Raw genomic sequence first — 23233 nt, forward strand, 5'->3', positions numbered from 1 at the left:
AAGCCAGTCGCTCTGCCAGCTGAAGTTAGCCCCTCTGGGACACTCAGCTGCATTGGCTGCTGTAAGTCTCTCGTGCGCAAGCCTAATGGGCCCATAGATCAGGGTATTCTTTACCCGTAAAAGCTTCTTTTTGCTTCATGTGCCAATGAGAAGCTCTCACAGGAATGAACGGGGCCCCGCCTCCATGGCTGTATCCAGATTTTATTAATACATCCATGGGTCTGACTGAGGCTCAAATATGAATGGCTGAATCTCTCTGAGTGTGAGCAATACTGGAGAAAGCGGAAAGCAAAATTTTCTCAATTAAAGAGTAAGAGTAGATCTGCTCTAGCCTCCTTTCACAATTATTTTTTTATACTCTTATGTGGGAAACCACGTTTAAAAAAATATTAGTATACTTTAAAAGTGTCTGGAGATAGGCTTTAAGTACAAATTTTAAGGAAACCATCGCTTGTTGCTGGTGTTAAAAGGATGTGAATGTCTTTTTTAATTGTCGAGTTGGCTGGCTTCAAATTCCCAGTGTTCACATAGCGGACTCACATCTGTTAGTTCCTGTGGTACAGAGACGCTTAGAATACACTAGAGACTATTGGCTAACATGTGACAAGCCCCAGTGGAAATACATTTCTAGCGTGTGATCAAGTCCATGCGGGAAACAACACAGCATGGCTCACTAAATCTCTCTCAGCTCCGGACCCAAATTCAGCTGAGCGATCCAGCAGCGGCTCTTGTGCATGACAAATTGGAGCAATGCATCTTTGTGCAGCTAAGTGAATAAACGAGAAACTAATGGCGCTCTGCTCCGAGTTTCTCTTTCTCTCTTCATTCACCAGTTCCTCTGACTGTGGCTCTCTTTCCTCCTCTTCAGCCACTTGCTCTCGGCCTCAGGCCCTGAATTCCTCTTCCCCAACTAGAAGGACTGGGGGGGAAATGGGGTGAGATGACTCGCCTTTATTTAAACGGGAGACTCTCAAAGTGCCTCATGCATTATAATGAGAAACGACATCTCTATTCACACAAAGCTCTTTCTGTCTCTGTGCACGTTTGTTGCTTCCAGCGAGGCGGAATACCTTCATCCTCTCAGCCTGACGATACGTTTCCCACACACCTCTTTTTTTTATCCCGCTTTTACCCCAAACATCCACACAATACCCGTTTTTTCCCTCCCCTCTTCTCTGTCAACGCTAGAGTACCCTGTTTTCCACTTGGCTGCCTGGTGGGCTGTGCGAATGTGCCTTGTCAGTTATGTAACATCATTTCTTGAGTTGTTGCCTCCCGCTCACTGCCATTGCATAACCTGCCAGCTACTGTGCGCCAGTCAATGAGGGTCCTTTTTCTCTGCCTTTTTGAGGCACAAATATGATCCCCCTAATGGAGACAGCATTAGGCTCGGTGCTGAAAGTCAGGCTGCTCCCTCAGCACAGGTGAAACTATTCCACCTTGCAGCAGAAAGACCTGTTACATAACAGCAAAGACATAAAGGAACAAAGTTGTCTATGGTTCATTCAAATAACTCAGATTTGATAGAATGAAAGACTTAAGGATCAAAACTGTTAAGTCTTAGTTTGATATTATAAACATGTTTTTTTCAGCAATAAACTGTCTGTTTGACCTTTCTATATAATAATTAGTCCTCTGGCCTCTGTGCATTTATAGGTTCATACACGGTAGGTCCTTAAAAGGTCCTAAAATGTCGTAAAAACACATTTATTGATAAAAAACCTTTTAAAACAGGGTGCTTATGTTGCGGGTCCCTGAGCACAGTGCAGGCAGAACTCTACATACTTTTTTTTTTATCACAGCAGCAGTTTGTGAAGTCTGTAACTCTGTTGATTCGAACACAACTGATCTAATCAGACTGATGGATGAGAGGGGCAGCTGTTGCAGATGCGAGTGAAAGGAAAATTTAAGACCCACACAATAACGATTAAGTTTCACTTTCTCTGTGCCTGGTGCTCTGCTGCTCCATCTGTACCTGGAGTACCCTCTGTGCTCCGAGAGTGTGGTGAAGTGCGTAACAGAAGGGTATTCTTATAGCACTTTTAATGACAGTCCAGCTCCAAAAATAGAAAATCAATACATGGCAGCAGGTAGAGCGCATAATCCTAAATTGCTGCTAGCTAGGACTCTCCTAAATACTAAATTTTTAAACATTCTTTTTTTTTTTATTAATTTTGAACATAGTCTTCACTTTTTTTGTAGTATTAACTGCATATTCAAGGTGACTGCATGTCCCCCTTTAGCTAACAGTACTGTAAGGTAGTTGTATTTTACAAAGTAAGCTAACAACCTAGGACTGGGCAGTATATCAATATTGTATCGATATTGTGATATGAGACTAGATATCATCGTAGATTTTAGAGATCTTGATATTGTAAATGTTGTCTTTTTCTGGTTTAAAAGGCGCCATTACAGTAAAGTGATTAATTTTCTGAACTCACCAGACTGTTCTACTTGTTCTATTAATTACCTTTACGCCAAAATGTCCAAAATGCTTGAACACATTGTCAGATAGATTGGTGTCATGATTATTCATTCAACACTGCTCACTAGTTTTCTCCACTTCCTGTAAGCAAAGAGAATAACAGAAGACAACAGTCTAGATTTCTGAGTTCTGATGTTGAACAGATAATTACAGATTGATTATAAGTGGTTTGTAGTGCACATTTAGAAGAAATAGTGACAGCTCCTACCCACGCAGCAGGGATTCGCAGAAAACAATGTATGCGCGTAGTGGGCATGATGCAAAGACAAAAGCTTGTAGGTGCATTCATTTCATGTGATGTGGCAGACAGCATTAGATTTCATTAGTTGTGTATCACTTTTCATTTCATCGTTTTTTTTCGTGTTGTGTTTGTGACAGAAAAGTACAGGTGTAATTTTGAATGTAACTCAGGGACCTGTGTTATTAAAAAGCTCATGCCAGTGCCACCTTTCATGTCAGATGTTGACAGGAATCTCACAGATTATAACTTTGACTTTTCATTTTGTGAAGCTACAATTAGGAAACTACTTCACTGGTACCATGTGCTCAAACAGACACGGTCGATTTTATTACGCCTCTTTACAGGATTCAGATGATTTCACTCAAACTTGTCGAAGTTTTTGTACATTTTCTGCCTCTGTCATATGATCTCTACCCATCAAAGGCCGATTATCCGATTACATAGGCTACATCTGAAGATGCCGTCCTAGAGATACGGTCCTGCTTCCTCTTTGAAGACACGGTCCACTACTCTGTAAGCTAGTCATGCAAACTAGATCTGTAGCTGGGACACAGTGTCCTGACCGCTCAGAGATGAGATGAGTGTGGGGCAAAGCAGGCTCAGGGGTTCAGGGAGGGAATGTGAAGAGGTTGCTTCGCCCGCGGCTCCTCTGACCAGCGCAGACAGGATGCGAGTTAACTGCAGCCCATTTACGTCAGCCAGCAGGATTCACGAGGGTGGACTCTGTTATTCACAGAGGGAGAAGGGGGGGAGAGAGGGAGAGAGCCTGGGGAGGAAACCTTGCCTTGGCTGAGGCGACAGACGACCTCCAGAGCTAAGTTTTGCCATTGGGTGTTATTAGCCACAGGACGGAGACGGATCCAAATATGTGTTTCCTAGTGGCGCTCTAGCGTCCCCACCCTGCACAGTCACTGTGAGCGCCACAGCACACACTGGCCCCAAATAAATCTATTCTAATGTTTAACACACCACAGACAGCTTCAAATCAATTTAATTTCCCTCAAAACTGGCAGAAGGTGATCTTTTAAAACTTTTTAAAAAATCTTTCACCTTATTACTGTTGGTACAGATTGATTATTAATAAGTTCTAGTTGTGTTGAATGTTACAGTTTACACAATAAATGTACAATAGTGTGTTTCTTGGGGGGGCTTTTTACTTTATCTGAAGAGAGCGTCCGTTTTTAATTTTTAGCACGTCTAATTTCTTATTTTTTTGACAATACCTTGTAGACTTCTGTTCAAGGAGAAACTATAAGAGAGGTGCTCCCCAAATAATCAGGATTGAGTCTCGGTATTAATTTTAATCACCACATCTAGCAAAATAATTGGGATTATTCTTATTTTAGGTGTAATTACGTAAAGCTGTTACTCAGACAGTGTAGAAACACAGATTGTCCCCACACCAACAAAAGACACTGTTGTAAGTCGAGTAGTTTGTTTAATGCCCTAGCTAAAAACTTCCTCAAAGTCACTTCCCCTGGTGCGGCTGAATGCCCCTGTATGCCCCGACTGAATGGCGATTGTCTTTAAGTTGAGTAAAAGGTCGCAAGTCCTTGAGGGTGTTTTTACTCCAGAGAACAGAATAGAAAGAGGATGCAGAAGAGGGAAACACAGGCGGTTTGTTTTTTCCTTTCTTACATTTCTCCTGAGATATGAGCCTTTTTTTTTTTATAAACTAAAAGTACCTCCCATGTTTGGTTCCTACTTTGCCTCTTGGGCCTCCAGTCAGTCAGTCAGGTGTATGGTGTTTATTAGGACGTGCAGTTATCACACTGCTGTGAAAAAAACTGAAAAACACCCGCGTGGACTCAGCTGCCACTGATGGATAGAGGGAGTGACAAAGAGAGGACAGGAAAGGGGCAATGTGTGTGTGTTTCAGTTTATGAGTGTGTTTTGGATGGGTTTATTGTAGGGAGAGCTGAACAGATGGGTCCATGTTACCAGAGGGTGCAACAGAGCTGAACCCAGCCAGCCGTGACGTGGAGATATTTACAATGCTGGTTACATCATGAACATTACAGAGAAACTTGAGCTCAATTTGGCGCAAAATTTTCCATACGCTCGTGAGTTAACATCATCTGTGACAAACTAATTAAGTAATAAACTGTACATTAGTGTCTGTCTTAACACCTGGCCAAGGGACAACAGTCGAAAATCAGCCTTTGGCTCACACTGGCACATTCACAGCAATATTAATTAATGTGCACTGTCACTGTAAAAATCAAATCAGAAATATATTAAAATATGGTAATGATACTTGGCTTACAGTCCACAGGCCAAATCTGGCCCCAAATAGGGTGCCGGGTGGCCCCCCAACCATTTTCTATATCCCAATAAAAATAAAATGATTCACACTGGGTATTGTTATTATACTTGAAGTATACATAAAGTACCAGAGTGCATAAAACAGCATCAAAATAGAGATTGTTTCTAAAAAACAAAATGTGCCAGAGGATGATCTGCAGCAGCCTCTGACAGAGGTCCAAGCTTTGCTCCTAATGTCCTAAAATCATAGTCCAGAGTTACTAAAACGTTAGACACGTCCTAAAGTCCTAAAAACATCCTCAAATCTTTGAAACATCCAAAATCCTCGAAATGCCCTAAAAAGTTCCTAAAATCCTAGAAATGTCTTAAAATCATAGTCCTAAAATTCTAGAAACGTCCTAAAATCTAAGAAATGTCTTGAAATCTGAGAAACATCTTAATGTCCTAGAAATGTCCTAACATCCTAGAAATGTTGCAACATCATAGTCTGAAAATCCTAAAAAGTTCTCATAACCCTAGACATGCTCTAAAATCCTAGAAATGTTTAAAAATCCTAGAAGTCCTAAAATCCTAGATATGTCCTAAGCAAAGCAAGTGGAGTATTCCTGCTGTACATCTTTATACAGCAATAATGTCTTTCATACTTCATCACTTTGTTACATCTATTTACTCTCAAAGCCGTTAAACAACCAGAAACAGAAGTTACAGTAGCTTATTCTGTTTCACCCTGCAGTGTGCATTCAATGTCCCCCGTCACACCCCGATCGATTCATTGACCGATAAGAGAGCACCCATATGACATTTCAGAGCCCAACCCCCCTGATGGACATTCCTGCTGCGTTGCATGCTGGGAGTTTAGCTGTGTAAATGTTGTTCAGCACTTGCACTAGTGCTTGTTTATTTGTGTGTCTTTTTTACTGTAAGTATGCCAGACCGGATGAACCTCCTCTTGACCCTGAAGGGTGAATCAGTCCATCATCAGCTCTGGTGTTTGGGTGCAGCTGCCCTCTCACTGTTGCCAATTACGCAACCATAATTAAGTCATTTTGCAGCAATTGGCCGTTAATGTTTTCCCTCAGAAGACCCCTTGTTAAAGTTCTGCTGCTTAATGTTCTGTCCAATTATAGAGTGCCATTTGCCGCTCCCATGCTGCTCCTCTTACAGGCTGTCTGTACGCACAGCAGAATTGATTATGCTCTTTATATGATCTGAAGTATAAGTGAATCATGTCACAGAAATGAAATAAATCAAATCATCATCATAACCAGCTTGAAGTTCTCTGATGTACTTGTGTCTTTGCAAGCAGAACTGATACTTGAACTCTCTAGAATATCACGAGTTATTTGTTTCTTAATGAAACTATTTGATGTTTTTTAGCCTTTGCATTAGATGTCCTATGACTCTAATTTCCTAATTTCCAAGGAATAAAGTTAGGCTGAATTAAATATTTCTGATGATGACCTTAGATAATGTTTTTGTGTTGGTTTCTGGTAGATCTTTGTTGTTTGGGCTGATATCATGGATAATATCATTAGAACCGCAGAAACCGCTAAATATTTCAAAACTGAAAAAGTGCACTCAGTAGAGTGCAGATATAATGCCTGAGCTTATCACACCAACTCTAGAAAAGTCTTGTATTTCAAGCAGTTGTGCCACAGTGTGCCTCAGACAACAGGATTTAATTAACTAAATGAAAAAAAAGTACTAAAACTCAGCTGTAAATCTTTGATCCATGTCATTCATAACTGAACTTTTAATAACTTTGTCTGAAAGCTAGAGCAAAATAAAGTACGTAGCAATGACAATTTGCACAATTACTTGCCTTGAATTGCCTTTGTCTCTGAAATGGGATATTTAAATAAACTTGCACCAAAAAAGAGAAAAAAGCAACAATTTTACTTCCCACTAACTTACTTAAAAAAGCCCAGAGGTCAAGAAAAAAGGATTAAAACAATAAAGCAGGCAAAATACTCTCCTGAAATGCTCACGGTTTGGTATGATGCTATGCGGCGGACGGAACAAAACCAAGTCACACAGCCAGAACACACCTGGTGAACTTGTTCCTCCTGGCTCCCTTACATTCAAGATCGCAGCAGTGATAACAAAAACGGGGACTAAATTTAACATGTATTGTGCCTGACTTTTTTGTATCATCACGTATCGGGTATATAATTAATCTGCATATGCTTCAGCTCAAACTTTTATGTGGATGACAGGTTTTGAGCCATGAAGGCCAAATTGTGGTCTGCAACTGAGCGTAAGGCTTGCTTTTTCTTGCCAAGATGAGGAGTCAATGACAATTTTAAAAAAGTCAGTAAAACAGGTCTCCAAACAATTGTGAATCACTGCAACCTCATGAGGTCCTTCAGCATACAGTCAAAGATGTGCACGCAAAAATTAGGCTGATTGGTCCATTAGTTTGCGGTATATGTTTCCAGAAAGACATGTGCGATCAAACATATGATGCCCTCCCAGCTTACGTCTGCTGGAGACATTAAAATACGACCAAATAAGGTAAAACTGTACTTTTTTTCATTAGCTATGGTCTTTTGCAGATGTTCAAAGTTTGTGTTTGTACATCAAGGATGAACCCAGTGCTATATATAGTGTGAATATTAAACCTTATAAGACCTTATTAAATCAGAAAGCATGAGCCACCCACAATTTAAATGTTTTTTTCCATTTACGTAAAAGCACCCAAATAACACAATCATGCGCTGAGTTTTGAATGGCACAAAGTACTGTGTTCCCCGTAATTTCCTGCTTGTGGCAGTGCTAATGTTGCCGTATGTTGCCATCTTTGTTGGGCGTTAGGTCCTTTTTTATGCACTTTAGCCTGTTTGGTAATTTCCTGGCTCCAAATCAACTTAACTGTGCTGAGGTGGGTGGAGTGCCACAGCTGGGGTTGTGTGTATGTACATCATGTGGTGCAGTTTCTGTGCTCATTTTCTTTATGAAACTGAGCTTATGTTTTTCCACATCAAGCTAAACAGCAATTTCTGTGGCTTAAGGCGGCTGACGTGCACACACAGACCTCTTCATAATCACAAAAGCACTTCCAAGCTTCCTTTCCTTTGATTAATGTTGGGTTACATCGGTGAAACAAGCGTTTGTAAACACTGAGGCTAAATCAGAGAGAAGAGGAGTCAGCAGCCGGCTGTCTCTGTGATTTAAACCATATTGACAATGCAATCAGAGAAGCCGGCCGCAGAATGAAGAGCTTAGACCAGGAATTCACAAATGAAGTTAAGCAGCTTACAGTGGAGCAGGTATCATATGGTTATGCTGACGACCTCTGACCTCTGACCAGCTCTCTGTTTTCAATTTTTCCCCTCATCCTCTCACCTGGAGCTCAGTGTTCCTGCAGTATCGTCTGGCACTCACTTCTTTATATGAACAATGACAATTATTTTAGAGACACAATCTCATTTAAATGAAGGCATCTATGCAAAAAGTCCCACAAATCCTGAGGTTTTCCAGATAGCTGTACTCTTAGAAATAAAGCGAAGAATATTGGGTCGTTCTGCTTGTCCCCATAGGAGAACCTTTTTTTGCTCCAGGTAGAACCTTTTCTAAAAGGTTTAAAGGGGAACCCTTTCAGAGGGTGTTCCTAAAACTCAACATAAAGAGTTACAACTAGGACCCACTTGAGGGGAACTCCTTTATATTCCAAGCAGGGCTGTGCGATATGATGAAATATATCATCTGACCATTAAATAATGTCTATCATTTCGCATTATGCTATATCGTTTATTTGGTTTGTGTCATCCATTAAAGTTTCTATTCTATTTATTGATTTACCAAGTGCATTAATACAACTTTCCCCCCAGGAAATGGTTTAGCCAAGGCGCTTAACCACATGGATCTCGTCTTGTGATCCATTTAATTTGGAAATTACATCTTGCTGTTTGTGAAAAAAAAAATCTGCTTAGCTAATTCAAGATATCTCTTGTAGGTTTACAGCAAAAAAAAAGTTAATATCAGGTGAGTTGTACTGCAGCTCTTAAACAGGGATTTCCCAAAGCTGATCCACTGTTTACATTGAATCAACAGGGGAATCCTTTTATGTGTGTTTTTGAGGGAGGCTGTCGTGAGAGAGAAAACAGATTGGCTAAAAGGATTTGGCACATCCTCATTGATGTTGACAATGTAAATGTGAATATCCGGAGAGACTTCCCTGTGAACAAGAGCTTGTTTGTTTACACAAGTGGGTGCCTTTAGCCTCAGGTTGTTGCCATAATGAGGTGGAGGAAGACTTGGTGGCATTTCAGCCACCTCATTTGTGCCCACACGGTTACTATTTTGGGAGACACAGAACTGTGTTGGTCTGTTAGTGCAGTCAGTTAGATTTTTCTTTTTGCATCTTTCTGTGTATGTAAAACATCAGCTAAAATACATATGTTTGGCTTTATTTCAGCGGTCGAAGCTATACAGCAGGGATACTCAACTCGCTTTGCTTGGGGGCCACTATCAAAGTATGACAGGAGTCTAAGGGCCAGTCGCAGCAGCCACATACACGTTTCTCAGATTTGAGGCTGTTGCTGAGATTTTAGGATGTTTTTAGGATTTTAAAATGTTTCTAGAATTTCAGCATATTTCTAAGATTTTAACACATTTCTAGGATTTTGGGACATTTCTTGGATCTTAGGACATATCTAGGATTTTAGGTTGGTCCTAGGATTTTAGGACATTTCTGACATTTTAGGACATTAGGGGCTTAGCTAGGACATCAGGGATTTGGGGGGGGGGGGTCCTCCACTGGCACTTTATTCAATAAACAAGCTCTATTTTGAGGCTGTTTTACACACTCTGGCACCTTATTTATACTAAATGTAAAAAAAAAAATATATATATATATATATATATATAGTGAATTTTAAAATGGCTGGGGGGCCACCCAGGCACCCTATCTGATTTGGCCCACAGGTTGCAAATAAAGTATTACTACTATACAGAGTGAAGGATAATAAGGATAGAGGCTGAATGAGAATCAGAAATACTTTATTGATCTCAGAGGGGAAACTGCCTTTAGTTACAGATGCTCCCATTCTAGGGTGGGGGTGGGGGGTATAAACATCTGGGCCTGTAGCAGATTCCCTCCACCTCCCCCCACTCTATAACTCCCACAACACATAATACAGACAGACAGGCTCACCCCTCTTATAATAACAAGTGGCCTTTAAAACTGGGAGCTGTTAGACAGTGGACTTTGTTACTACACACAGACAGAGGAATGAGGACATACTTGTTAGACTCTGACGTCTGTTCCCATTCATACACTGACTTCTGTCTGTCGATGCTTTAGTCAATTACAGGAACACACACACACAGAATACCTAACATAACGTTGAAGACACACTTGCAGTATTTTTAGCACTGTAGAGGTGTCAGGATGTATGTGGGTATCCTCAGATTTAGGAGGAAATAAATCACACGCACTGAAACTCAAGAGCAGACAGGTTAAGCTCCTTCTGGTTCAGTTTGTGCTCTTTCTCTAAACATTGTCTTAAAGTGTTTTAAAGGTTTAATTTAAAAGAAAATGGCAATATGACGTTCATGCTCATTTTACGCTGTCTTTGGCAGGTTGTGAGGAGATGAGAAAGGAGCCAGGGTTTGAACTTCTCTCTCAGTACTTTTTTTTAAATTTTCTGGCCTTTAAAAAAAAATAAAAACCATTTCTGTCACTTTCATGTGAAAAAACAAGTGCAAGACTATAACCGATTAGTATTGAGCTGTTTACATGACTAATGAAAATGAATATTCCACTAATATTCTTGTTTATTATTTTTTTTATTTACCACCGGTAGTGGATTTGTCGAAAAGACCGGTGTAACGATATTTGAGCATATCTAAAAAACTGTGTGACAAGATTTGAAAGACTGTTGATATTCAAGTCTTTCATAATCTTGGAATCCATTGGTTATTGTCTGATGACAATAAGGCCTCTGGGGGCGAGGGACAATATTTCAGCCTGATCCAATTTAGTCAGCGGATATCCAGGCTAAGACTTCCTCTTCCATGCCTCCTCAGGTCATTTCAACTAATCTGTATAAACACATATCTGCAAATAAATTACACATATTTTAAAAAATGAATATAAAGTTAACTTGTCGCCAGATGATAGCCAAGGGATTCCTAAATCTATTTTGGGCCAATATGTTTCGCGTCTCCAAACTGGACTGTCTGCCTGCTGCTCAAATGTGATTGTCAATACTACTCAGACCACCAACAGAAACCTGAACAATTCTTAGACCAAAATCTTGTTCTGTTGCCTACAGATTCTGCATAAATATGAGGATGTCTGTTTATAGAGATTAAGTCTGTTATAATGTTTAAGAGTAGGCATGTTTTTCTCTCCACCCATAAATGTGGGCCAAATACCAGCTATTGGTTAGTTTGTTTGTGTACATGTATCACAGAGCTGACCGTAAACAAAAAAGAGGCCATTTGTCCCAAACAGCTGTAAAAACCCAAATTAAGACGCATATTCTGAATGCGCTGTATACATAACCAAAATTGCTCCTGATTCAAATATTATAAAAGTATCTTACATGTCTTCAGAAAATGCTACATTCTGAAAAAGGCCTAATTTGTAATATTCAAATGTAATATGGTGTTTATATGTCAACTTCAGAATATTGTCTTATTCAGAATAATAACAGAATATTGTGCATGTAAACATAAGCAATTACTTTTAGTAGATACTTTATGAAAATGTGACGTTATCCTTGTATTTAAACGATATAGTGTATCATCAATTCCAGTGGAGCCAACTATAAAATAATGATTTCTGACATGGTTGGACAGCTCAATGTACAAACTGGTTCTGTTCGAGCATAACTCGACTTTAAATAGTTGTGTCAGTTGAAACTGAAGCAAAAATGCTTGTGTCCTATTATCTCTGGTGGTTATGTCTAAAGATTTTGTGATTATCTCCTGATTTAAAAGCAGATTATTGATTTTAAAGAACAATTTATTGCCAGCTTTTAACTCTGATTAAGAGTGATTTAACCTTTCCAGCAGTTTGCTATATGTCCAAGTCAGCATTCCTGTGCTCTCAAGTGTTGATGGGAGGTCACAGCACCCTGTCCCCACCCCCAGTTGTCCTCCTAGGCCTTGTTGTTGACCATTTGTCTCAGTGTTTTTGTCATGGACAGGAAAAACTGATTGGAGAGTAAACAGAAACCTCTGCAGGGAATAGTCAGATCTCTTGAAGCATTTTCCTATGCTTAATACCCATAACATCATTTTCACATCAAGTTAAATTAAGTTTATGACCGAAAGAAGGCAATTAATTTGGTCAAGAGGTGAAAAAAATATGCATAACAAGAATGCACACAATCCATAAAAGGAACAAAAGCTGCTACTTTCCCCATAACTGAGGTCAGAATAATTACCATTTTTATAATGAAGAAAACCTGTTGTAATGCAGGAAGCTATAAAATTCACGTTCTTTTGTGACGTCCATGCAGTCTTGTTTGTGACATTTTTTCTTGTGTTTTTTTAGACATGTTATTTAAATTCCATACTGTTCACTCTCAGTCTCTGATGTCTGATTGAACTTGTTTCCTGACGTGACGCTGACGCAGGAATGTGATGGCACTTTTCACAGGTTATGGTACACATGGGAAAGCAGCTAGAAGGAGGAAGTAATCGTCTGTATGTCCGCATACATGCCTTATATGTTTGTGTGTTTTTTGACCGAGGCTATGTAGGAAACAGACTCCAGTATCCGGCTATTTGTGCCCTGCCTTGATAAGAGAAGGTGTTTCCTCTGCTGCCTGCACGACTCCTTAGGGCCCATTGTGTTCAAGCAGCGGAGATTTATTATTGGAAAGGGTATAATTAGGGTCCCTCGTCTGTCTGGGAGAGAAAGGGGACGGAAATGGGGTTGAAGGGCCGTCTGCAGCAGGATGGGTATACTGTAAACTGGGGGAGGGGTGTGTGTATGTTTGGAGGGTCAACACAAAGGATCTGGGTTAGATGTGGGCACCCCCCGCTGCTCCAGCTGGACTGGGACTCACGCCACTGTCTGTCTATCCCGCAATGACATCATCGCCGCATCCTGTGGTGGTACACAGGCATTCCCAGTATCCCCCACCCCCACTCAGTCACTCATTTGGCTCGCTGACAGGATTTCCCCCAAGGAGGACTCCACAGCTCAGAGATACAGTACAAGATTATCATTATTCTGGAGAGTGAAGCAATGAGGGGACGTCATTCCTCTCTGCGATGAGCGATTGAACGCCACATTATAACACGTACAAAGCATGACACAATTGATGGCTGTTGTTCATAGTAACGTGTATAAATACTGCTTTATGTCAGTGTTTGCGCTCATGCTTCTGTCCCTGTCTTTTGTCTTTCATGTGCAGCTGAAAAGGTGTCATCACTGGGAAAGGACTGGCACAAGTTGTGTCTTAAGTGTGACCGATGCAACAAGCTCCTGAATGCTGGAGGCCACGCTGAGGTCAGTGAGACGCCACCACTAACAGTACAACACTGTCCTCTCAGTGCTGCCATCAAAGGCATCTGATACACACTGTAGTAATTTAATTTCATGCCTTTAAACTAATAACCAACAACATTTCAGACGTAAATATTGTACTTCAAAGCTTTACTTACTTATTTTTTAAAAAGATTTTACATACATACACACAACATATGATCAATTAATTAAATAAGATTTATTGTTGCAAATTAAACTACCACTGTAAAAAAAATGGAAACTTTTGTTCCACTTCAGCAGTTAAATAATGACTATCGAAATGCTTCTTTTGCAATAATGCATCAGTAATAGGGATGCAAATGGTGCCATTATTAATGACTAAAAGTACATTTTCTTTCTTATATTGATGTACTTTTAACTAAAGGGATACTTTGCTGATTTACAACCAGCTTTGTGTCAAAATTATGTGGGTAGTACGTGTCAATGAACTGTGGTTAACTTTACTCCATCTTACCAGCATCCAGATCTCCCTCCTTGTCTCTAAGCTCAAATTTTCACTAACTCTAAGGCCGTTACTTGAACTTCAGATTATAGCTCTGCATTTTCATCCGCCTGCCAAAACCCTGACACAAACTATGTGAAAGCAGATTGAGAGAGAGCTGCGTCTCTCTCCCTCTCTCAAACTCAGATCAAATTATATAACTAGAAACTGCCGATCAAATATAAACCAAGACTCTGTTATTGCATTGTCTATTTATCACCTAAAATGTCTTTAAAAACAGATTTTGGAGCCCTATTTATCTGTATTACACAAGTTTGAGAACAGGAAGTGGGTGCCATACTGTTTCCTCCATTGTGTAAAAGAAGTCTGAAAATTTTGAGACGAAACGGTAAAACTAGGCGCTACTGATCAAATATAAACCACGATTCTGTTACTGTGTTGCACAATTTTGCCTAAAATGTTCTCAGGAACATGGATTAGTGCAGTGTTTGGGTGTTATATGATAATTTGTGAAGAAAAAGCCGGCAAATGAAAACTATTTTCAATAGCAGTTAATTGTAATAACATGTCTATTCTTTTTTAGTGACCAATCAGCTGTTTAATACAAAACAATGACAAAGATGGTGAAAGTGCATATCAGTTTCCCAAGGCGACGGCTTCAAATGACTTGTTATGTCCAACCAACAGTCCAAAACCCAAAGAGATTCATTTAAAGTGATTTAACGGTTCAGATTGTTGCTTAAAGGCACTTCAGCAGCGGTTTTAAACAGTCGGCCCATTAACAGTGCAAATGAATGGTGACATTTTTAAGGAAAAACAGGAATAGAGAGATATGGGTTTTCACTCTGTAACTGGGGCAGTGACTGTTATGGACTCTTTGTGGCCTGTATAGTATCTGTGTGCACGGAGCACGTCACTGACATCGCCTGGGGAAGGAGTTCACTTCCCACTGAGACCATTCATGCTCGCATTATATGCACTCAGTGATGCTGTGAAGCACTGAGACTGAACGTGTCCACCAAATGGCTCTTCTGAACTGACTTTATGGGCTTTTCTCTGTTAATGCAACTTCTATTTTTGGCAGCTGTGTTGTTTTTCTTTTATAAAATATCAGGTCAGTCGTGTTGATCAAACGGGGTCAAAGGCCAACAAACTCCGTGCCACTGTTTTGTTATTTTTTCTTTACAGTTCATTGACTGTTATTGTGAAATCTAACAAGGGGAAGCCAGTGCTGCCTGGTCAGGTATTGACTTATTGACAGATTGTCTCCACAGGGGATCCTTGATGAAAAAGGCTAACTGTGTGGCCTGTTTATGCTTTTAGGAAAGCGTTTGACACTGACCTGTTTCAGTGTTTAAAACTAGGATAAGTTATTGGTCTATACACAAGCATAGGGTCTAAGTTTTTTACTGAAAATCTCTTGACATATGCGTAGGATCTCGACTCTTGGTGATGTAGGGACCACATGCAGGTCTAGTTTGTCAACTACTGTAACTGGTAAGCTATACATAATATAGTTTCAAGAAGCCGACAGCAAGGACTACAGCTAACTGATTCTATGTAGCTCTACAGAGATAATATTAACAAAGGAGCATTATTCTTGATCTGGCTTATAAAATCATCTTAAAAGTATACCAGAAACCAAGCTATGTCCTTTTCCAATTCTCTTTAAAGTTACCACACTGACATAGGTGACCTGACATCAGGCTGATGTAGATATATATTAGCTAGCTAGAGATATGACAAAAAACAAACCACTGTAATTTTTCCAGTTTTGGGAATGGAAAAAATTAAGCGTCTCACACAGTCACCGTCATAGTGTCGTTTTTACAGTCCCACAGCCACACGTTTTAACAACCTTAAAAATGTAGTTTTCTCCTCAACCTTAATGAGCCTGACCCATACTGTGTGTCTAAATACCCACATACCATACAGACCATAGGTATGCCATAAGAAGATTTTGTATGTCATGATACGTACTATGTCAAATGCAGTATACCAAAAATACCAGGATGTTCTTCTGCGTGTAGTCGCATTTTGCAGAATGCAAGCCAGCATACTTTCTGGCTGTTCTAACCCACAATCCTCTGCACAGCGGAAGATCCGTGGCATTGACTGCATTGACAAACAGTTGACAGCATGACAGCTCGCTGACAGCTGTCAGAAGACAAAATGACAGCATACAAGTGACTGATGACCAGTCCAACCACATAACTATGAAAATATCAATGACAGAGAAATGCATGTCCTTCTACTGTCAATATGTTAGTATCTACAATGCACAGAGACAAAAAAAGAAGAAGGCTGTGACAGGAAAAAAACATCATACAAGCATACATAGAGATGGAGCGCAGCACGTCATAACCAGAAAGCTGATTCCTCACTTCTGTATCCACATTTGTCCCTTTTAAAAGTTTTTTTTTTTCATTAAACAGCTTATAAAAACTTAGTTCTGTGTTCTTCACAGTTTTGGTGGTGCATACCAACACAAAGCAGCTTTTAGGTATTTTTCTGTTGTTTGCTAGCAAACGGAAAACACAAGCAGGCACCTTCACTCAATACAAAGTCAATGGATATATGAACAATAGTGTCAAAGTCCGGTTGAGTCGTGGAGTCCTTTCATTTCACTTCAACTTGTGCATTTTTTGCACAGGAAATTGCTGAGTGCATGCCTTTTTCCTGCCTTGTTGTGTGTGTCTGGCAGCATCTGTCAATATGAGTCGACATTAACCCCCTTAGCGTTACAGGATGAGTTGCCTTTTTCCTCTCTGTTGCATAATCACGCCACAGTATCACATCTCAACATAAATAGAGATTTTCTTATCATGCCCCTTTTGCCTCTGCCTTTCATGACCCAGCCGACGAATCAATTCTCACCCTCTCTCTCTGTGCAGGGGTGAGTCTCCCGCTCTTTTCTTAACACAAAGAGGACGTGATCTCAGAGTCTTTGTACACACAAGCAATTTCCCTGCGGACCCCAAAGGATGCTGCTCTGCTGTTTAATCTCTGCATGATTACAGTAATGTAGTCACACAATCTCTCTGAGGCCCGCGCTCTCTCTCTCGGCCCACCATCCTCTCTCTGTCTCTCTCCCTCTATGGCCAGCATCCAAATCCCGCCCTGGGCTGCAGCACCGTGCCATGAGCCTGACTTTAGTAGGCAAAAACTCAATACTCGATCATCGTCATGGAAACAGAGGGAGGCTGAGAGACAGATAAAAAAAACGAGAGCATGTAAAGGGACTGTGGTTTTGTGGGGAGGGTGTTTGATGTCATCTTGGGGCTGGTATGCAAAAGGTTACGACCCTCAGAGCAAATCTGACTGCTTCTTTAAAAGGAGTCTTGGGCCACTGTGTCCTGTCGTTTGCGGGCCGAATGAGGGCAGCAGCTTCCTGAGGCTGGTGGCAGAGAGCCAGGCTTCAAAAGACAAGAAGACAAGGTGACAAGTGTTCATCGGGATTGTGTTTAACCCGCTGAGACCTGGATTGACATCAGTTTTCTTACGCTGATTTCAGTTGCCTTTTACAAGCTGCTCAACCCTTTGCAAACAAATTGGTTTGATTTCCTTCAAAAACACTTGGAAGAGAGTCAGTGAGCAATTTGGCAAGAAGTTAATAAAAGGTGAAAATGACCAGAAAATCAGTTTTTTTTTAAAAAGGGTGAAAATTAAAAAAAAAAAAAAAAAAAAGGAAACTGGTTATAGTTATTATAATTATGTATCTAAAACTGTGTTACAGAAAGAAATGCATACATATGCCTTTTTTCCTTTTTCAGCACTTTTTTGAGTAATTTTGTTTTCTTTTTACTCCTTTTTTCTGCTTTTTCAGGTTATTTTCTTGTAACTTTTTCCTTATTTTTGGCAAATTTTTATGACATGTCTTGTCTAGTTCCTCATTGCCTTCTCCCATTTTTTTTGTGCAAGAAATCAAACCAAATTGCTCAGGTTTCAAAGGGTTAGTTGCAGGCTTTCTCAGAGTCATAACCCAGTAAAATCAGAACGTACAGACATGGCACTGATGGTGTCCGGTCCAGTCGCCAGAGTAAAAATGTTTGCATTGTACATTTCTGCAAACAACAGATATGTGCATTTGTATGTTTCATACATATCATATCAAAATTTCTAAAGTGATGTAGGTCAGGTCATGTGTACAACAGCTGACTTTCTCATCAGGATGGACAGTGTGACACCTAGGCATAATGGCAGACATGTCTAGTGGTGAGGACAAAAGTTGGAAATTATTTTAACGAGACATTAGGACATGTCCAGCTGTGTTTGTGGAAACAAAAGTTGGTATTTTTTAACTGACACTGGGGTGTCCAGCTGTGTTTGTGGTGATAAAAGTGGTATTCTAAGCCAAAACACGATCTTTTCCTAACCCTTACCCAGTGTTTTTGTGCCTAAACCTTAACACGTTAACCAGCATTGTCACAACACTGAAAGGTAAAAAAAAATGTTTTAGTGTGGTTTGGTGTGTCTTATATAAAAATATATAATAATAATAAATAATAATATATAAAGTTGGCGAAGTTCCCCTTTATTGAAATATGTTTTTCTTGTGAAATAAACTAGATATTTTCACTTCTGTAGGCCTAAAAAAAAAAATAAATAAATATCTGGAAGGAAATAATCTAATAATAATAATCTTTAAAAAGCCTAACTCTTTCTGAAACAGCTGCCTGTTGAGACATGTAGTGACTTTACTATAAGTCTGTAAATAAAGGAAGAAAATAGCAGCACAAAAACAGCCAAGTGGTCAAAGTTAAACAACCTCCATCTCTCGTAAAGGTACTAAAGCCAAGCAGAGTGAGTGAGACAGGGCATGGAGATTAAGATGAAGATGAGGTCAGCGAAGAAGAGATGGAGAAAACAGATTTAAATGTCAGGATGTGGGAAGTGAGCTGCTGGGAAGAGAGTGGGCTGAGCAGCGATGGTTAATCCATTTTTAGGGTCCCTCTGCCTCACAGTCAGAGCCACAGTGATACTGTACAGCAGACGGCCACTCGGTTCACTTGACAATGAAGCCCAGTGTGTCCCATCCTGAGAAAGTCATCAGTGCTTAGTCACGGCTCTGCAGTGCCGCCTCGACCTTCACGGATCTCATAAAAGTCAAACAGGAAGTGTGAGAGGAGCTAACAGTAGCTGATCCCGTCACGGTTAATTCATTATTAAAGGCGGAAGAACAATCCTTTTTTTTCCTGCCACGCCATCTCTGAGGAGAAGAAGCTCATGTGGCCAAAGTAGAGGGGATTGTGGGTAGTATGTCGCTTGTTTAATGCCAGTTTTTTCCCCTGGCCACCCGAGGTCTGGCGCCATGCCTGCTGCATTCTCTTGGTTCTTCTCTTCTATGGGCATTAGGATCTGGACCAGTGGTCGCCCTGATCCTCTACCCGAGCTGATCACATGCTCACGCAATGACCACCACATTCCCAGCATGCATCAGCGAAAGGCCTTCTATGTCATAGACTGACCCCTCAAGTAGCAGACCTTCATGGGGACACAGACACTGAAGTGTGGCGCTAAATCCATCAACAGATCCTGTTCCCTGGATACAGCCAGCGTCGTTATTATGTGTTGAAATGGAAAAAAAGAGGCTCATCTCCGTTTTAGGACACAATCTCTCCATCTCCTCCCCAAAATCAAAATATATGATGTCATAGAAAAGCGTGAAAATATGACTGCACACACATTTCATGGTTGCATTTTCCCATTTGCGTCATCCGTTTTTTTTTGTTTTTTTTTAAATCTTTACATGCCCATTGAGTCGTTTTGTAATATTTGTGCCTTTTTCTGTCTCCAACAGCACGATGGACGGCCCTACTGCCACAAACCGTGCTACGCTGCCCTCTTTGGGCCAAAAGGTAAAGTACATGTACTTTTATTCAACGTAAACCACATCACATTAACACTGTTTATGCATCTTAATTAAACTTTGTCTATACACTATTATTGCAATTCAAATGGATCTTTTAGGTTGTTTTTTTGTTTCTATTTGTTATGGTAACAATGTTTTTATGTTGCCCTGTCCTCTCTTGAAAAATAGATTTGAATCTCAGTGAGACTTTTATCTGCTTTAAATAAGTTAAATACATTTTTTGTGTAGATGCTTCAAAATTGCTTATTCATCAATACATAATGTAATGAATGAATAAATGTCTGTAAATTATTTCAACATTTTATAAAACTACATTTATTTATTTATGTATGTAGGGTTGGTAACTAGCTTCAATATTTTTATTCTGGGATTACTTATTTATTCAATCAGTTCATTGTTTAATTTAATCTTAAAGTTTATTTAAAAATTAAACTTTTTTCATTAATATTAAATGTATTTTGGTAGTAATTCAGTATTTTTTCAACCTTATTTTGATTTATAAAAATGTATTTATATATGTGTTACTTACTTTCTATATTTATTTTTTATTTACTTTTGTATGTAGATTTTTCTTTCTGTATTAATTCTAGCTCTTTTATTTTTCATTCATTTAAATATTTATTTATATAAAAAAATGCATAATATATTGTATTTATTTTATTCAACATTTTTTTAGTCTTCTGTGGGCAAAGTCAACTGTAGTATTTTTAATATATTCCTATATTTTCTCCTTTCTCTTTTTAGTCACTAGTATTTTTTCATCTACTCTAATGTACATTTTTCAGGTGTGAATATCGGTGGAGCCGGCTCTTATGTGTATGACACTCCAGCCAACAACAACCCATCTCCCACTACTGTGGATTCGGCCCCCAAAGCTGAAGAGAAGCGAGTGTTCGCCCCCAAGCCAGCATCAAAAGGTAAATGAGAAGTGTGCATTCATACCGTATCTACTAAAAGTCAGCAAGTGTTGACTGGGGGAGAAAAAGATAGTCGATAGGGGCGTATGTCCCTTAAGATTTTGGTGTTTTAGGTCAGAAGGAAAGCTGCTGCTGAGCCAGTGATAAGAACACGATACTCAAAGTCTTTTGGGACTTAAGGAGGATTTTCTCAGACGTGTTAGATAGGGTGTGTATGTTTTCTAGGAAATTGCAGTCAGCAGGAGCAAAATCATTTTAACGGATGTTTTTCGTCGATTTATCTCCACTGTGCAGTTTTCAGTTAGTGGCAGCTTTCCACTTATTTGGTTGCTGAAGCCAAAAAAAACTCACCAACAATTAGGGATTTTGTAACCTTTCTGGCTCTAAAACATTTCCGTGTTGGCTAGAACTGGGGGCAGATGATGTGAGATCTTCTGAAGCTTTTACAGTTTTTAAAAACAGGTGTAAAAACGTTTTATTTAATTAAATGGAACGAAGAGAGATGGGTGAAATGTCTTTTTGTATTTTATACAAATATTTATTATGCATACTTCGGAATTACAACTTTTAGTTGAAATGTAATAAAAATCATTTTAACTTTTTGTGTTTTTATCTTGTTTCAGGCTTCAGTTTTATGCATAACACTTATATGCCAGTTTTAGCTAGTTTTATTTGGTTTGGTTTGAGTTTCTGCGTGTTGAAGTTTACATATGATTTAGTCTTTGAGCTTTTATTTGGTTTTTTTTTTGTGTATCTATGGAAAAGTGTGTTATCTTATGCAGAATTAAACCAAACCGGTGTCTCTGCCTTTTGGCTCCACCTGCAGTCCCCTGAACAACACTACATTTTCTCTAAACATGATTGGTTCTTTTAAGAGGGAGTGAATGAAGTGTTTTAACTTGGCACCTGAGAATATTTTAAATTGGCAAAATTGTCCACTTTACTCAACAACTCCCTCTTGAAACATATAAAATCAGTTTAGTACTTCTACACTGGATTTCACACCCAACTGGAAAGACTAGTGGTCATTTATTGGATGTTTTCTCTTGCCTTTCTAGCATTATAATGTGTGTATAATGTTTTAACAGCTGGCAGCATCACCACCTTTTCTGGCGAGGCCAATCTGTGTCCCCGGTGCAACAAGAAGGTGTATTTTGGTAAGTTCCACACTTCCAGGAAACAAGGTGCGGGGGTGATAAAGGTTGGAGAAAAAGGTGTGAACCTGCAAAGTGGTTGCCATGATGTCTCACAGGTGTGTGTGTGTGTCACGATAGCTGAGAAGGTGACGTCACTGGGGAAAGACTGGCATCGACCCTGTCTGCGCTGTGAGAGGTGCAGCAAGACTCTGGCTCCTGGCAGCCACGCAGAGGTGAGAAAAAAGAGATGGAAAAACAGGGAAAAGAAGAAAGAGGAGTAGAATTAAATGGAAAGACAGACTACCAAAGTCTGCTTTGATGATGTCTATAATACGCAACAATAAAGGTGTTTGTCAATTATATGTGTTGAGGTCATCGTTCGTGATGATGGTGCACTGGTTATACTGGCATTATATCATGATTATATTCAGAGGTGAATCTAATATTCTGCTTTCTGTCATGTCATTAAACAGTAAGCCCCCCAAAAATAGAAACACCTCTTAATATACTGTAGTCAGAACAACAATACCTTTAACTCTGACTTGTACAATAATCATATAATTTAATTTACACATTTATGGCATTGTCACTAGAAAATGAACATCATTGGCCTCATTAAGAAAGATATTGTGGCAGAGCTGTTGTATTGGACTACATTAAAGTGTACCGAGATCAATAGATAATTGATTTGCAGCTATTTTGGTAATGGAATAATCGTTTTAATAAGTGAAAACACCAAACATATGCTGGTTTTGTGCTTTATAAATTTAAGAATTTTTTGCTTTTCTTTGTAATAGATGATAATAAAGTGAGCAGCTTTCGATTTTTGGACTCTTGGTCAGATAAGGAATACCATTTGAAGACCGAGTTCTGGGAATTATACTGTTTCTGACATTTTCTTGACAAAATGATTACTCAAGAAAGAAATTAGAAGATTAATCTTCCATATAATTCATCAATAGTTGCAGCTCTGGTTACTCCCAGGTCTAAAAGTTAAAACCACCTTTACAGAGTAAATAGGATTCGACCGCACCTCGGTCTTGCTCGGGGTCAGACAATCACACATTCAAATAGGCTTCAATTTTTACTGCCACATCTAGCTCCATCATCACACCTGTAATCAATAATAATAATAATATTATAATAATAGTAATAATTCTCTTCTCACCAGTACAAGATAAATAAGAACAAGAAAAAGGTCAAATTAAACAAAGAAACAGGATGAAAGAAGAAAAATGGGAAATCGACACGTAATTCGTGTAGGGCTGCTCAATTCATTGAATTATTAAGTTAATCACCATATGGCCAAGCACAATATCCAAATCCCATGAGCTGCAACTTATTGATGCAATGTGTCACAACGTGC

At 39.4% G+C, this 23233-nt stretch overlaps 2 protein-coding genes across 4 annotated transcripts in view; one reads left to right on the plus strand and one right to left on the minus strand.

Moving 5' to 3' along the window:
* The window catches only part of mta1 (metastasis associated 1), a 166690-nt gene that overhangs the window by 95817 nt on the left and 47640 nt on the right, over positions 1-23233 (minus strand). The window lies entirely within an intron of this gene.
* The window catches only part of crip2 (cysteine-rich protein 2), a 30543-nt gene that overhangs the window by 5349 nt on the left and 1961 nt on the right, over positions 1-23233 (plus strand). The window contains exons 2-6 of the mRNA XM_042501275.2: positions 13367-13461; positions 19743-19800; positions 20600-20731; positions 21820-21888; positions 22006-22100. Of these exons, the coding sequence (XP_042357209.1) occupies positions 13367-13461; positions 19743-19800; positions 20600-20731; positions 21820-21888; positions 22006-22100 (449 nt within the window). The remainder of the gene's footprint in view (positions 1-13366; positions 13462-19742; positions 19801-20599; positions 20732-21819; positions 21889-22005; positions 22101-23233) is intronic.

Source organism: Plectropomus leopardus, chromosome 14 (assembly GCF_026936395.1).
Source record: "Plectropomus leopardus strain MGB_pleo_1.0 chromosome 14, ASM2693639v1, whole genome shotgun sequence".
NCBI lineage: Eukaryota > Metazoa > Chordata > Actinopteri > Perciformes > Serranidae > Plectropomus > Plectropomus leopardus.